A 13,993-nucleotide genomic window follows, 5' to 3' on the forward strand; every position below is an offset into this window, starting at 1 on the left:
TGCAGATTAAGAAACTCAGTTTTAGAAATGTCAAGTGTCTTGCCAGGAGAATATTGGGTGGCAGGGCTAGGATTATAATTGAAATCCTCTGTCTCCCTGTTTGGTACTTGTATCAATCGGGATGGGCTAGGCAATGCTGTAGCATCAAACAATCCCCAGATCCAGAGGCTCAAAATAAAGGTATGTTTCTTGGTTTTAGTACATGTCCATCACAAGATGGCTGGGGGTTCTCTTTAGCTTTCTCACTCTTAAACCCAGGATATTATACAATCCACAGTCTGGAAAGTTGCCTGTCACTGGGACAGAGGGAAAGGAAATTATAGCAAATTACACACTTGCTCTTAAAACTGCTGCACAGACCCTCCTGCTCATGGTTTATGAGCCAAAGCAGGTCTCACAGTCATGGCTAACTTCAAATGGGCAAACCCATAAGGAAATAAAACAAAACAGAAATATTTTGTGAATGTCACTAATTACAACAGTTGGTCTTCCCAGGCACTGCATATTTAGTTCACCCTACATCCTATAGGCAGTATGCATTTCCCCTGAAGGAGGAAACCCAAAGTCCCATGCAGTAAAGATATCAAGCTCAAAGAGCAGGATCTTAAGTGATACATGGTAGTTCCTGCATCATGTGCATCATGTCTGGATGTGGCTCCTCTTGAACCCCAACTCTGTGAACTTAAAAGGCAAGCTATCTGCTCCCTATACTTCCAGCATACACTGGTGAATCATGTCCAGGATGACCTCAATAACTATTTCCATTTAAAAAGGAGAAAAATGAAAGACACAGAGCAGTAACTGCTCTGTGTTAGCTGTGAAATCCCACTGGGCAATGTTGTAAGGATCTTCTATCCCAAGGGGAGAGAAATGTTCCTTGATGGGACCCTGAAGGGGACTCTCTAAGTCCATTATTCTTCACGGCACTTTGTTCTGTCCTCTGAAAACTTCTTCCTTTTTCTCAAAGTGGAACACATTTAAAATGAACATCAGGGAATATGACCCTGATGGTACACTGAGCAGCTTTTTCAGGTGGCTACATTGGCAGAAAAGATAAAAACAAAGATAATGTGGCAAGTTTCCCTTTAAAGCAAATATATGCAATTTAAAAGACTGTTCTTTATTTTTATATTTTATGTATAATAATGCACTTCTTATTTTTTGGTGTTAAAATTTCTGTCCTTTCTTGTGCACTATATCAGCAGTATGGTGGACTTCATAAATAATGATTCCTCTCACTAATGAATAATTTTGCATGAAATATAAATTTTTGCATAAAATATAACTTTTATAGCATTGCTGGGATGTCAGGAAAGAATACAAACCTCTAAGGAACTAAAAATATAGTAATGACAAAACAAGAAACCAGAGCTGTAAGCTACAAGTGCACACACACAAATGGTTTTGCTCTGCCAGTGGCAAGTGGAAGGACCAGAACCTGAGATTTTTCATATTAAGCCTAGGAACCTAGTTGACTGGTCTTAGGCATCTAGAGCCTTATAGCTCCCAGCAGAAGCATATGCAAATCCTCTCTGTAAGAAAATTTTGATAAGCTAAATGTGAACACGCAGTCAATGGTTACAAAACACAAGGAAACAAGTCATCATGAGTAAATGTTAATGAAAAGAACATCAAATTAATATCCTCAAGAACTACAAATATTAGAATGAATAGATATAGAATGCAGAATAATTATGAAAAAGATTTAAGGAAATAAAAGAGAATCACAGAAATGAGCAGGAAGCAAAAGGCAATCCCAAAATGACCAGGGAAACTTTAAAAACTAACTAAAATATAAGTTATAAGTGAAAAATGTAATTGTTGAAATAAAAAGCTTGGTTAGATTTAAGAGGAAATTAGACACAAGTAAAGAAAAGATAAAAAATGGGAAGATAAAAACCACTCAAAATTCAGCAAAAAGAGGCAATAAAGTACAGAATATCAAAGAGACACTAGGAGATAAAGATGATAGAACAGGAAGATTTAACCTACGCCTAATTAGAGTCCCACAATGGGAGAATAGAAGGAATGAAGTAGAGGCAATCTATAAAGAGTTAATGGTTAAGAATGAAGAACATAAATTCAAAACTACAGCATAAACAATAAGGGCTTAGTAAGATAAAGAAATGTTTAAACATTAGAAATATTTCCTTTAAAACCAGGAAGAAAACAAAAATTCCACTTCCATTTAACATTGCGATGAGTGCCTTAGCTAGTGCAGTAAAAAGAGCTCCAAGTAAAAAAAAAAAACTACAAGAATTAAAAATGAAAAATCAAAATTGTTATTTACATTTGGTTGTATATGGAATACTCCTAAAAACCTACAGACAATGTATTAGAAATAATAAGCGAATTTAGCAAGGTGCCTAGATATAAAAGCAGTAGGTAAAATCATCTATATCTGTACACCAGCCACAAACAGAAGACACGGTTTTAAAGTATTATTTGCAATAGCAAGAAGATACATGAGGAATTCAGTAATACATTGAACAGAAGATATGCATAGGCTTATGTGGGAAAAAACTGTAAAACTTTAGTGGAAGTCATTAAAGATCTGAATTTTCAACATATATGATGTTCATGGATAGGAATACCCAATACAGATGCTTCTTGACATACTATGGGGTTATGCCCAAATAAACCCTTCAGAAATCAAAAAATTAAGTCAAACCAGTGTAAGTCAAGGACTATCTGTATCCTAAATGCATAATCTCCCTATAAATTCAAGCAATTCTGATAAAAATTTCAACAGGTTTCTTTTTTGTTCCTTCAGAACTGGAGAAGCAGAGTCAAAATTTTACATGAAAGAGCAAAGGCCCACTAGTAGCCCAGATACTCGAGAAAGAGAAAAAGGTGGTGAATATCATCTATAGAGAGGAGACTTCCAGAACCAAAGCAGGAAGAGAAGAGTCTGTCCTTAGCGTAATTCATGGTATCAATGCACCTGAAGAAAAAAAATTACCTAGGGAAGGAGGTGAGGCTGTCCTAGAAACTAGAAGTGCATATGAGAGAGTATGAAAGGTGGTGGGAAATTCAAGGAGCAGAATGAGGGAAGAATTGGAGGAAGTGGATCTGGTTCCATGTGCAAATGTGCCTTGTTACATAGGGATGCAGCCAGTTATTGCAGTGTGATGCTATTAGAAATTTAAATCAGCAGTTTTCAAAAGTGTTTGTGCAAGTACCCCGAAAGGAATTTTTTAAAACTTTTTACCCCTTACATATTTTTAAGGTGGCATATGTCATATTTTAGCATACATTTCAATAATTACAAAGGATATAATTTGTGATATATTGAAAATAATTACAATTTAACATGTAAAATATTGTATTTTGTAAGTGTATGCAATGGAATCTAACATGTTAAAGAGTTGATACCTATCCACTATCAACCATTTAAAAAATATATGCACAAGGTGTAAATTTTACATTGTTTCTTTTCCTACTTGAACTTATATTTTTAGTCTACTTCCCCCACAGAATTTTATGCTAATATAAAATACTTTCATGCATGAGAAGTGAGAAGTCTTTACTGTTCACTTTATCATATTTCTCGGCAACAAACATGTATATGTTTGTTTTCTGCTGCTTATAACGGAATACCTGAAACTGGGTAATTTATAAAGAAATAAATTTTATTCCTGGGAACACATCTGGTGAGAGCCTTGTTGGTGGGTGTTGACTCTTCACAGCAATGCAGGGTGCCACATGGTGAATATGGCAGCAGCAAGAAAGAGAGCTAACTTCTCACTCCTCTCCTTTTAAAGCCATCAGAACCACAACCATTACCACCTGTTAAACTATAAACTATCAATGAATTAATCCATTCACTGGGGCACAGTCCTCACAATCTAATCACGTTCTCAAGGCCCCACCTCTCAATTACCATAGTAGGATTTCCTACTCTCTTAACACTGTCACAGTGAAGATTAAGTTTCCATGAGCTTTGGTAAGACATCTAATCCACAGTATTACATAAATTGAAATTTTATACATTTTCATATTTCATGGGATGGATGAGCCCTTTTTTCCTCCAATTAGTTCATGTCTCCACGGGAGAATTAATTAATTAATGCCAGAATGAGACAGGGTTCAACATTAACTCCACATCTGGTTTTCATTTTTAGAATGTAAGCAGTAAGGTCCTGCTTTATTACAGCAACATCAACACCAGTGATTTTAATTGTCCTTTTTGCCACCAGATGGTTTTTATACCCCGGGGGCAATGCAGTAGGGATGGGTGAAAGTGATGCCTTTCTTTTGTCAAATGGGAAAAGGTGACTGTGAAAGGGGAATCAACAGGGGCCTAGACAGCAGGCAAGTTGTTAGGCAGATCATTTCAGGACTGGGAACATAAGTTGAAGATCTGGACAAATAGTGCCCTGTAACTGTCCAGGCATTTATATGTGCTCAGGCCTTAGTAAGTCTTTGTGTGCTCCAATTTGAGGACCACTGATACAAGTCATACAACTAATTCCTCTGCCTGATTTGCTTGGTCAGTAACGAGCCCTTTGATTATAATGTCACTTGAATTTCTTCAGGCCTGCGTGTAATATGTAGGTCACATTAGTAGTAATAACTTAAATAGTACTTAATTTTGTCCCCACCTGCTGGCAACACTTTTCATTCCTTGCAAATTTCACCAGACCCCCGGTACTCCCATGCAGTGGTTCTTAAATATTCACAGGTAAGTACACATAGCCAATTCTTCAGCACCTCTTTCTGGTCATAGGCACCCATGCAGTACAGCTGGGCTTCCTATTCTTTCCCACAGTAAAAATCTACTGGAAATGGATCCAATTTCAACTCAAATTTCGTAAGTCAAAAAATGTAGTATTATTTTGCCAAGTAAAAATTTTTTTTAAATATACACATTATCACTATTGTTTAACTTTGACAAGGACATTTTATATATTTAAAATTATTTCTTATTATAAAATGTGTGACACATACCAAATAATATATGTAATATATTTGTAAGTTACCAGGTAAACATTAAAATGAATACCTGTGAACCGACCTCCCAACTTAAGATTTAAAACATGAGCAGTAAGTAACTTTCTATTTGTGGGCTGTCTCTATCCTTCTCTATTCTTCTGCCTTCCTCCCAGAGATGGCCACTAGCCTGAATTTTGTTTTTAGCATTCCCTTCCTTGTTAACAATATATTGTTTAGATTCTATTGTTATTCGGGTTTACATGAGATATATATTCTATGTACTCTTCTGCAACTAGCTTTATCCATTTAGTATTTCTAAGATTTAGCCATGTTATAACATATAACCATGGTTTATTTGTTTTTAAAGACATATGATATTCCATTGGGTAAAATACAACGATTTATTTATCCATGCTTCTGAAATGAACATTTGGATTGTTTTAATATTTTTGCTCTTAAAAACAACATTGCTGGTACAAATTTGCAAGAATTTCCCCAATTTTTTACCTAGGAGTGAAATTGCTAGGTATACACATTTTCAACTTTACAAGACAGTTCTAACATTTTCCTCAAAGTGTTGAACACATTTACATCTCTTCCACCAGTGTGTAATATCCCTTGGATGTGCATCTTTACCAACCTGTAGTATTATCAGACTTCTTAACATTTCTCAATCTAGTGACTATAAAATAGCTCTTTGGGGTCTTAATCTGCTGTTTACAGACTAATAATAAGGTTGAGCAACCTTTCACATTTTTTATTTGTCATTTGGGTTTATTCTTCTATAATATGCCTACCATACCTTTTGAACATTCACCAATTGGACTTTTATTGATTTACAGGAGTTCTTTATATATGATGTAGGTATTTTTTGTCAGTAGGTGATTTATCTTGAATATATCCGGTTCACATAAGTTTTTCACGTTCAGTTCTCAGAGTTCTGCAGGTCCTATAAGTTGCCTTTTGGTAAGGATGTTTTCTTCCTACGGTGGTAATAACTCATGGTTTTGTGGGATAACCAGTTTACAAAGCACTCTCTCAAATCTTATCCGAGTTTCCCAACAACCTTTAAAAATAAGATGGGTATTATCATTCTTATTTTATAGATAAGGAAACTGAGTGGCTCGCCCAAGGTTATAGGGCTAATAAGTCCTCAGACTCTGCATTTCATATCCTCCTCATGATTACATGATGTTTCAGCTGTTGTAGATTATGACCTGTTCATTTTAGAAAATGCTGCACCTCTGTTTAGCATCTTACCTCAGTTCCTTCTCTCTCTCTTTTTGTATATAACTCAAAATACAGCTCGAGTCTGTCAAGTTCATTCTAAACCCATTATCTACAAGGTGAACAGATAAGTAAAGGAAGAACCAAGAGAATTTTTTAATAAAAAAAATTTTTGAGAGGCTAGGTGGGTATTCAAAATCACAACAGTTACCTGTTCTGCATCAAACTACATATTTTAAAATTATGGATCTGTTATGTAAAAAAGAATTTAATGTTTTCTTTTCCTTTAGCCTCTTAAAGAGTTAAAAAGAGAAATAAAGCGAAGAAAGAAGAAAAATACACTGGAACTTTTTTAAGTATTATCTAAATTGGCTGGTCTATGTCAAATACTGATTTTCTGTAGTATTAATTATTAAATACTATCTATTTGTTATATTAAATATAATTAATAACTATATTACAAATAGCATTAAATATTGACCTTATAATAAGGAGTAATATTTGTAGGGCAGTAATTCCATCACTCAGCCTCCAGCTGAAGTTACTACCTGCACAGCTGGGTGGCTATCAACCTTTTGTGAAAGCGCAAGGAGGATGAGTCAAGAGATGCCCAAAAATTATCACTTGAATATTTTAGATGCTGAAAAGTAGTACTTCTTTCTGCAAAGTGTAAAATAAATAGATAAGTTCTCAGGCTAATCAAACTACTGCACGAGAACTTTTAACCTTCTAATAGTTCCCACGGATGATTCTATTTTTTATTTACATTACACGCGACAGAGAAAATTATGTTTGATGAAACTAACAGTAACAAGAAAGGACCTGGGGATAAATAAGGATACAGAAGTCCTACTCCGAGGAATTTTAATCACCACATAATAGTTAAGCACTTAAGCACTTCCTGGGCACATCCCTTGGTGAGTAATTAAGAGATAAGACCACATCCTATCTTCTCCAAAGAGAAAGGTCTTTAATAGCAACTGTGTATATTCTATAAATAACTTATAAATATGGCCTTTCCTAGATCTTTCTTTGAGTATTATAAATAAATAGATCCCCAACTATATAACTAGTATTCCTTCATCAAATAGTCCATCAGTCTTCAATTTCAAATTGCTTGGCTTGCCTGTTTTCATGAAATGCTGCCTTCTATGTGTATTTCGATCTGAGTTTGAGAGCTGTGTGTGTTGTATGACAAATACTGTATATCTGAGGATGAGTTCTCTGTGTGTATTTCTTTTATGAGTCAGGTAATGTACTAGGCTCATGCAGCTCACATTCAAAAGGTGGTAATTACACCACAAAGTGGTAGCATAAGAGAGAGGTGTGCTCTCAGGAAAGGGGCACCTAATGACTCCGAAATTCAGATCTGTGTTTGAAGGGAGCAAGGTGAGCTCTGTGTTGGTAATTTTGAGCTCCACATATTTTATAGTTGTGTGTAAGGATATGGCTCATTCTTAATGACCCAAACATTCCTGATATAAGGGGAGAATCATTCTTAACTGAGCAGCTTCTAGTATCGTTTAGTCCAAAAGTCCTTAAAGAGGCAAATTATCCCTTTGAGAGGAAGGGCATCTATAATATTTTAAAGTACATCTTCAAAACAACTGCTTTAAAAAGGGCCTTGTGGATAAGATGACCATATAATTTAATATCTACTCTGACTGGGACAAATGCAAGATTGGTGGGATATTGGGACAACAAACCCAATCAGGGACTGTCCCAGGCAAATAAAAAATATGGTCATCTTATTTATGGAGAAAAAGTGCTCAAGGCCATCTATGAGGTGAGGATAGGAGGGTTTATCAGGTTCTCCTTTAGGAGGAAAACGTCTGAAGAGGCTTCCTGTTGCCTTTTCAAGGGGAAATCAAAATAAGATAGGAAGAATAAACTCAAGGACTTGACAAGGGTCTGAAGTCTTTGCCACTTCGATTTTGATTTTTTAAAGTTCCATACTTCCCATTACAATAAATGAAACCCTTTAATTAGAAGGTGTCTTTGTGCTCATCTTTAGGGGCAGCAAGAAGTGGGATTCTTGGGAAATACCATTCCATTTTGCTGTCTCCTTGGATGTTGGTAGGGGAACTCCAGAAAAAGAATAATGGCTTTTCTTTCTTTCTTTTTGTTGGCAAGAAAGAACAGAGAACCTGGGTGGGGAGCACCTGGGTTTGTAAAGAAACACTGGGGGTAAAACACAAGATCTTGTGAATGCCTGAGGTGGTGTCTCACGAGCCCGATTAATAAGGCCATGATTTCTGAGTGACTCTGGGTGACCACGCTGTGCAATGTGAGAGGAGAGTTAGCACCGTGTTTGCGATCAATGTCACCTCGTTCTCTGGGAGTGAGATCGTGGGCTCCTAGTTGACACCCTATGTCCCTAAGTTGTCTGTGGAGGTCCGGGCACTGCAGCCTCGAGTCTGTCCTGCCCCCCTCCCACTCCCCAGGACTTGGGCGGACCTTCGGTGGAATGCCAGCACAAGGCTCCCAGCGCAAAGGGCGTGCCACGAAAACCAGCAGCCAAACGCCGGCGCTGGGTCAGGTGCGCTCAGTCGCCGACTCTTTCCCTGAGGCCCCGCCCGCTCTTGTCTCAGGCCCGCCTCCATCCCAGCCAGGGCCTTAAGTCAGCCCGCAGCTCCCCTCTTCCCTGCCTGGCCCGCACGGAGATCTCGGGTCTCCGCAAACTTCCGGCGGCGGGAGCGGCGGCCGCGCACACTGCGCGTGCGCGCCGTCTCCGGGTCCCCTGCGCCCCCTCCCCGGCGGCCGGGACGTGGTACGGCCGGCGGTTGGTGTCCTCGGCGGCTCCAGCCGGGGGCGGGCTTTTCAAATTTTCCCTTTGACGGAGCTGTGACGGCCCCGGCTGTTTGCGCTGGAGATGGAGGGGCAGACGCCGAAGGGGCCCGAGCTGGGCCTGGCGGGGCTTCCCGCCCAGCAGGTGAGTGGGGAGCGGCGGGACGGAGGGGGAACCGGCTTCAGCTCTGTCTCGCCGGCGGGAAAGCCCCACTGTGCGTCTCGCACTCAGCCGTGGCCACAAACAAAGGGACGAACTAGGACGCTGTACTCTTGAGGCTTCAGAGGGCTTGGACCTGTCCCCGCTCTCACCTCCTCAGATTTCTTAGGGAGGTAACGGAGGCCCGGAATGGGGAAGCGACGCTGGGGTCCCCCCGAGCATTTCCGGGCACACCTGTCCGCCGCCCTCCCCACGGTTTGGACATTGGTGTTTTTGCAAGTGTAGGTGACGCAGGGGAGGTAGGTGCTCCGGGATCTCCAGGAAAGCCAAGGAGGCCGATGGAGGACAGTTGGCTTCTTACTGGATTGAATGAAATTCACAGTTACTGGAGCGATATCTCCAGAGAACATAAGCTGTTGCGGGAGAGGGGACGGGTGCAGGAGCAAACTGCAACCTCTGAACTTTAAAAAAAGTTCTTTCCACAAATAATTAGAAAGGAAAGGAGGAGGACGGTTTGAATTGCGTGGAAATTTGATGTTTGCTTTTTTAGCCACGTAAAATGTGTTAGAAAGCTTTCACCTGACGTAGATCAACATTATTTCTTGGCAGTTATTAAACTGTTATACTTTCCACTCTTAACCATAACTTAAGGGGTCTTCAAAGAAAACTTCGATTGCTTTAACTGGATCTTCACTTTCATTTAAATCTCCATTTCCTTTTACTTACTTCTGAAGTTGTTAAACCATATGAAACTGCCAGTTTTGTAAATCAAAATTTGTAGAATATTTGCAGTGTCGTATGGTGCAATCTAATGTCTTTGTTTAGAAACCTGAAATTTCCTCAGCAGATACAAAATTATTAGGCAGTCCTTAATAATAGTGTGAAAACTAAAGCAAGACATTAAAAGTCATTATGCCAAAAAGTCCAGTATCTTTATTAGTACTTTATGCTGTTTTCTGCCAACATTTTCAAAAATTTCAAAGATTTTGATGTAAAATACTTCTTTCTATTCTGTTATGCACTTTGGATGTCCTGATTGTTGACAAAATTTTGGTTTTTAATGAATTGGAGATCTCTTGCAGGTATAATATAGGTGTTGGTTTATCTGTCCCAGTGTATTTATTCAGCTGGGTGCTGCAGTAATATTTGGGAATGGTACAGTAGAGACAAGAGGCTAAGGTCACGAAAGAACTTTAGCTGCACGGAATGAATGTTTAAATATTAAATATTCATAATGGCTGAGTTATTTACATATGGTAAAGTACAATAGTTTGTGATTTCTTAGACGGTAGAAAATCACAATAATTGAAATATGGAATTAATTCTTTTGTTTGGATCTTGGAGAAAAATCACAAAATAATAGTAGGTTCCAGTCTAACAGGAATATTGAAAGTCAGTAAGAGAATTTTATACCTAACACCGAATTTTTATTTGGTATATTTTCTTTGATATGAATGAAGCTGCCATCTGATAGGGACAAGACCAAAGATTTTGAGGTGCTCACACACTAGTCAAACATGCTCAAACTGTGGAGTCATCTGTTACTCCTCTCAGCACAGAATACTGGTTTTGGAGTCAGATTCAGGTCAAATCCAACTCTGCCTGTTGTGCATCCTTGAATAGGTTACTTATCTTTTCTCAGTCTTTCTTTTCTAAGTCTCAGTTTCTTCAATTGTAGAATAGGTTTAATTCCTATCTTAGAAGGTTGTTGGAATTTGAGAACCACTCTAAAGTACTTGAGCACAGCACCTAGAACTGAGGCATTCTTGAGAGATGACTGTTCTTGTTATTATCTTTTGTTCCACTCATTCATTCAGAAGTCACCTACCTTTTATAACAAATGTTTAATCTTTTGAAATCTCATAAAAATAAAATTTGAGAAGTAATACTACTTCACTGCAAGAAAGTCGACATATACAGACACGTATGAATTGAAGAAGTCTCTCAATTCCCTCCCCCAGAATGGCCATTAACAATTTCCATACTTTTTTCTGTACATAAACAATTCTTAAAATAGACACGGTTTCTTTTAGAAAAATGTGATCATACTGTATATATTCTTTTGCAATCTTCTTTTTCTTCATCTCCACTTTGATCTCTTAGGTAACATGGCTTAACTACATCCACTAGGTGGGTGATAGTTTCTATCTGCATTACTATCTGGATAGTTTCTAACTTAACAGCAACCCAATTTTAAATTTTCAATTTCAATTTTTTTTTTAGTCAGTTCTTAATACCAACAAGGTCTATTTTTTTCACTTCCTTTGTGCCATTCTAATTCTTAAAACCTAGTAGATATGTTTTTTTACATAACCTAGATTTCTACTTTTAAGGTTTCCTGTGTATTTATTTTTATCAGCCTGTCTTCAGGTCCTTACAAGATCAGGACCTTGACATAGGCTTCTGTTTGACTTGCTTAGAAGCAAGTCTTTATTCAGAAAATTGAGGAAGAAATAACAAGAGATGGCTCTACCCCATACTTGCTCTCCCTGGAGACTTGGAATCAAACACTTCTAAGAGGGATGGGTCCGGGGAAACATGCTTTTGTCATTGGTCCTAATCAATCTTCACTCTACCTGGTCATACTATTTGGCTGAGGCAGCAACAGTGATGGTTTTAGCTTTCTACTCTTCGTCTGTGAAATCAGTAAAAGATCACCATTTAATACTCAAAGGGTGCCCTTATTACATAATCATTATTCTCACTGTGGTTAGCACTACACATCAATTCTACCTGAGCAGCACTTTGTACCCTTATTAACTCAAGATAAGTCCTTTGGTTCCATAAATGTTTTCTTGGCTAGAGTTAGTATTGCTGGACCAGAGAGGTTTTTTTCTTTAAATACAGTGTAGATGTGTACTAAAAAAGAAGTTGCATAGAAAGCACAAAACTGGCAAAAACAATAGCCTTTAAAAAAACAAAAACAAAAAACTCTGGATACATTCAAAACGGCACACATATACTTACCAATTCATCCCACTTGTGTCAGCCCTCCCAGATCCATTTAACAGAGATGTGCCTCAGCAAGGGAGGCAGGGTCATAGTTTACTATGTATGTTAATTGGGCTGGGGTAGGGGTCAGCCACTATTTCTGAAGAGGGCCGGAGAGTAAATATTTTCAGCTTTGCAGGACACACAGTCTCTATTGAAATTATTCAGTTCTGCCATTGTGCTTGAAAATAGCCATAGACAATAGGAATGGGCATGGCTATGCTCCAGTACAACTTTACATACAAAAGCAGGTGCCAGCTAGGCCATAATTTGCTGACCTCTGCTCTAAAGGATAAAATTCTAATAGTAATAGAAATATACCTCATTTCCTTAATTAATATTAACTCAGTCTTACACAGAAGTTTTTTTTAAAAACCCAACTTTACATTTCCTTTCTCCACTATTTCCCAAACTATAATTTAATGGGGTCTTCATCGGTAAATGATGGAGAGAAGAGTCTTCATTTGCAGGATGAAAAACCCCAGAAGCACAAACTAATTCCTTCATGTGGCTGTGGCCACCTGCTGGTTCCTTAAGGTTGTTGCAACTTTCAAGATTGCTGTAGAATTCAAATAGTCCAGCAGTGGTTCTCTACCCCGGGTATTAAATCACTAGAGGAACTTGAAAAAAAAAAAAAAAATGCCCAGGCTCCACCTCCAGAGACCCTAATTGGTTTGGGTTAAGTCACAGGTCTTTTATAAGGCTTTTCCTCTCTGCTTTAGATGATTCTAATATGCAGCTAGCTTTGAGAACCACTGTGCTAGTTCAACTGGCTGCCTCATCATAGCATCTAAAAAGCAAAATTGAATTTAGTGACACCAGATGGTATTTGTTTATATTTGAGTAGTAGAGTAAAGCTATTCATCCCAGCTTCAAGTTGCTCCCTATGTGCACTCTCCAATACTAACCAGTCTGGCAGAGTTTATTTCTATAGACATATGGGTTACATAGATAATTCTTATAAGTAATTGCTAATTATATTAAAGAAGAATTTACTTTGGGGCTAAGTCATAAAATGATGAAATGGAGTTGTTGTTCAGTCATGTGTAAAGAAAGAAAACCAGCATATGACTACATTTATATAGTACACCAGTTTTGAGTTACAACACTGCAAGAAAAGGTTCTTATGTGGTAACTACAGAAGGTAATTAAATAGACCTATTTTCTGCAGTACAGTTGGATTTGGATAGTCAAGTTAAATCATCTACTAAAGTTTCTTTTTTAAGGTAATCTTAATAGACTATCTGCTCTCCTTTTAGATTTTTTTCTTTTTGAAAAGACTGTCTTTTTAATATTTGAAACTTTTGTTATTAGATTCCATTGACATTTTTTGATTTATCTTTTGATCCCACTAGAAGGTAAATTATGGTGTTCTGTTTTTTTGGTTTTTTGGAGTTTTTTTCTTTCTTTTTTTAGCCACAGAAGCCAGGATGATCACTTTACTTTTTTTGTTTTGTTTTTGGCAGCTGGCCAGTATGGGGATCTGAACCTGTGACTTTGGTGTTATAAGGCTGAGCTCTAATCAACTGAGAAACTGGCCAGCCCTACTTTATTTTAGAAATAGACATATTGGAAGCATTATTACATGTTTGTAATAAAGAGGATTTGTAATTTTTGCAAAGTGACTAAATTAAATCAGAACTGTACATTCAATTTGTAGAATTTTAATATTACATGTGAAACTTGTATGTAGAATCAAGCCATTAAAAGATAATTGTATGGAATAAGACTTTCAGAACTAAAATGTTAAGTAGTTTCATGGTGATTCTTAAAACTAAAATAAATATGTCCAGAACTATATTCTAAATCTCTTTTACAGGTAGCTAAGCTTTCTGACATTTTCTAAGCACAGTGCTTTCATTTCACTCTGTTGCTTCTGAGATTTTATCTACA

At 37.7% G+C, this 13,993-nt stretch overlaps 1 protein-coding gene and 1 pseudogene across 1 annotated transcript in view; both read left to right on the forward strand.

The window, feature by feature from the left end:
* The window catches only part of LOC134381705 (DNA endonuclease RBBP8-like), a 77,233-nt pseudogene extending 68,234 nt beyond the window's left edge, over window positions 1-8,999 (forward strand).
* A 35-nt stretch (window positions 9,000-9,034) lies between these two features.
* The window catches only part of RTKN2 (rhotekin 2), a 71,313-nt gene continuing 66,354 nt past the window's right edge, over window positions 9,035-13,993 (forward strand). Inside the window, exon 1 of the mRNA XM_063103504.1 lies at window positions 9,035-9,094. Within this exon, the coding sequence (XP_062959574.1) occupies window positions 9,035-9,094 (60 nt within the window). The remainder of the gene's footprint in view (window positions 9,095-13,993) is intronic.

The sequence above is a fragment of the Cynocephalus volans genome, chromosome 7 (genome assembly GCF_027409185.1).
Source record: "Cynocephalus volans isolate mCynVol1 chromosome 7, mCynVol1.pri, whole genome shotgun sequence".
Lineage (NCBI taxonomy): Eukaryota > Metazoa > Chordata > Mammalia > Dermoptera > Cynocephalidae > Cynocephalus > Cynocephalus volans.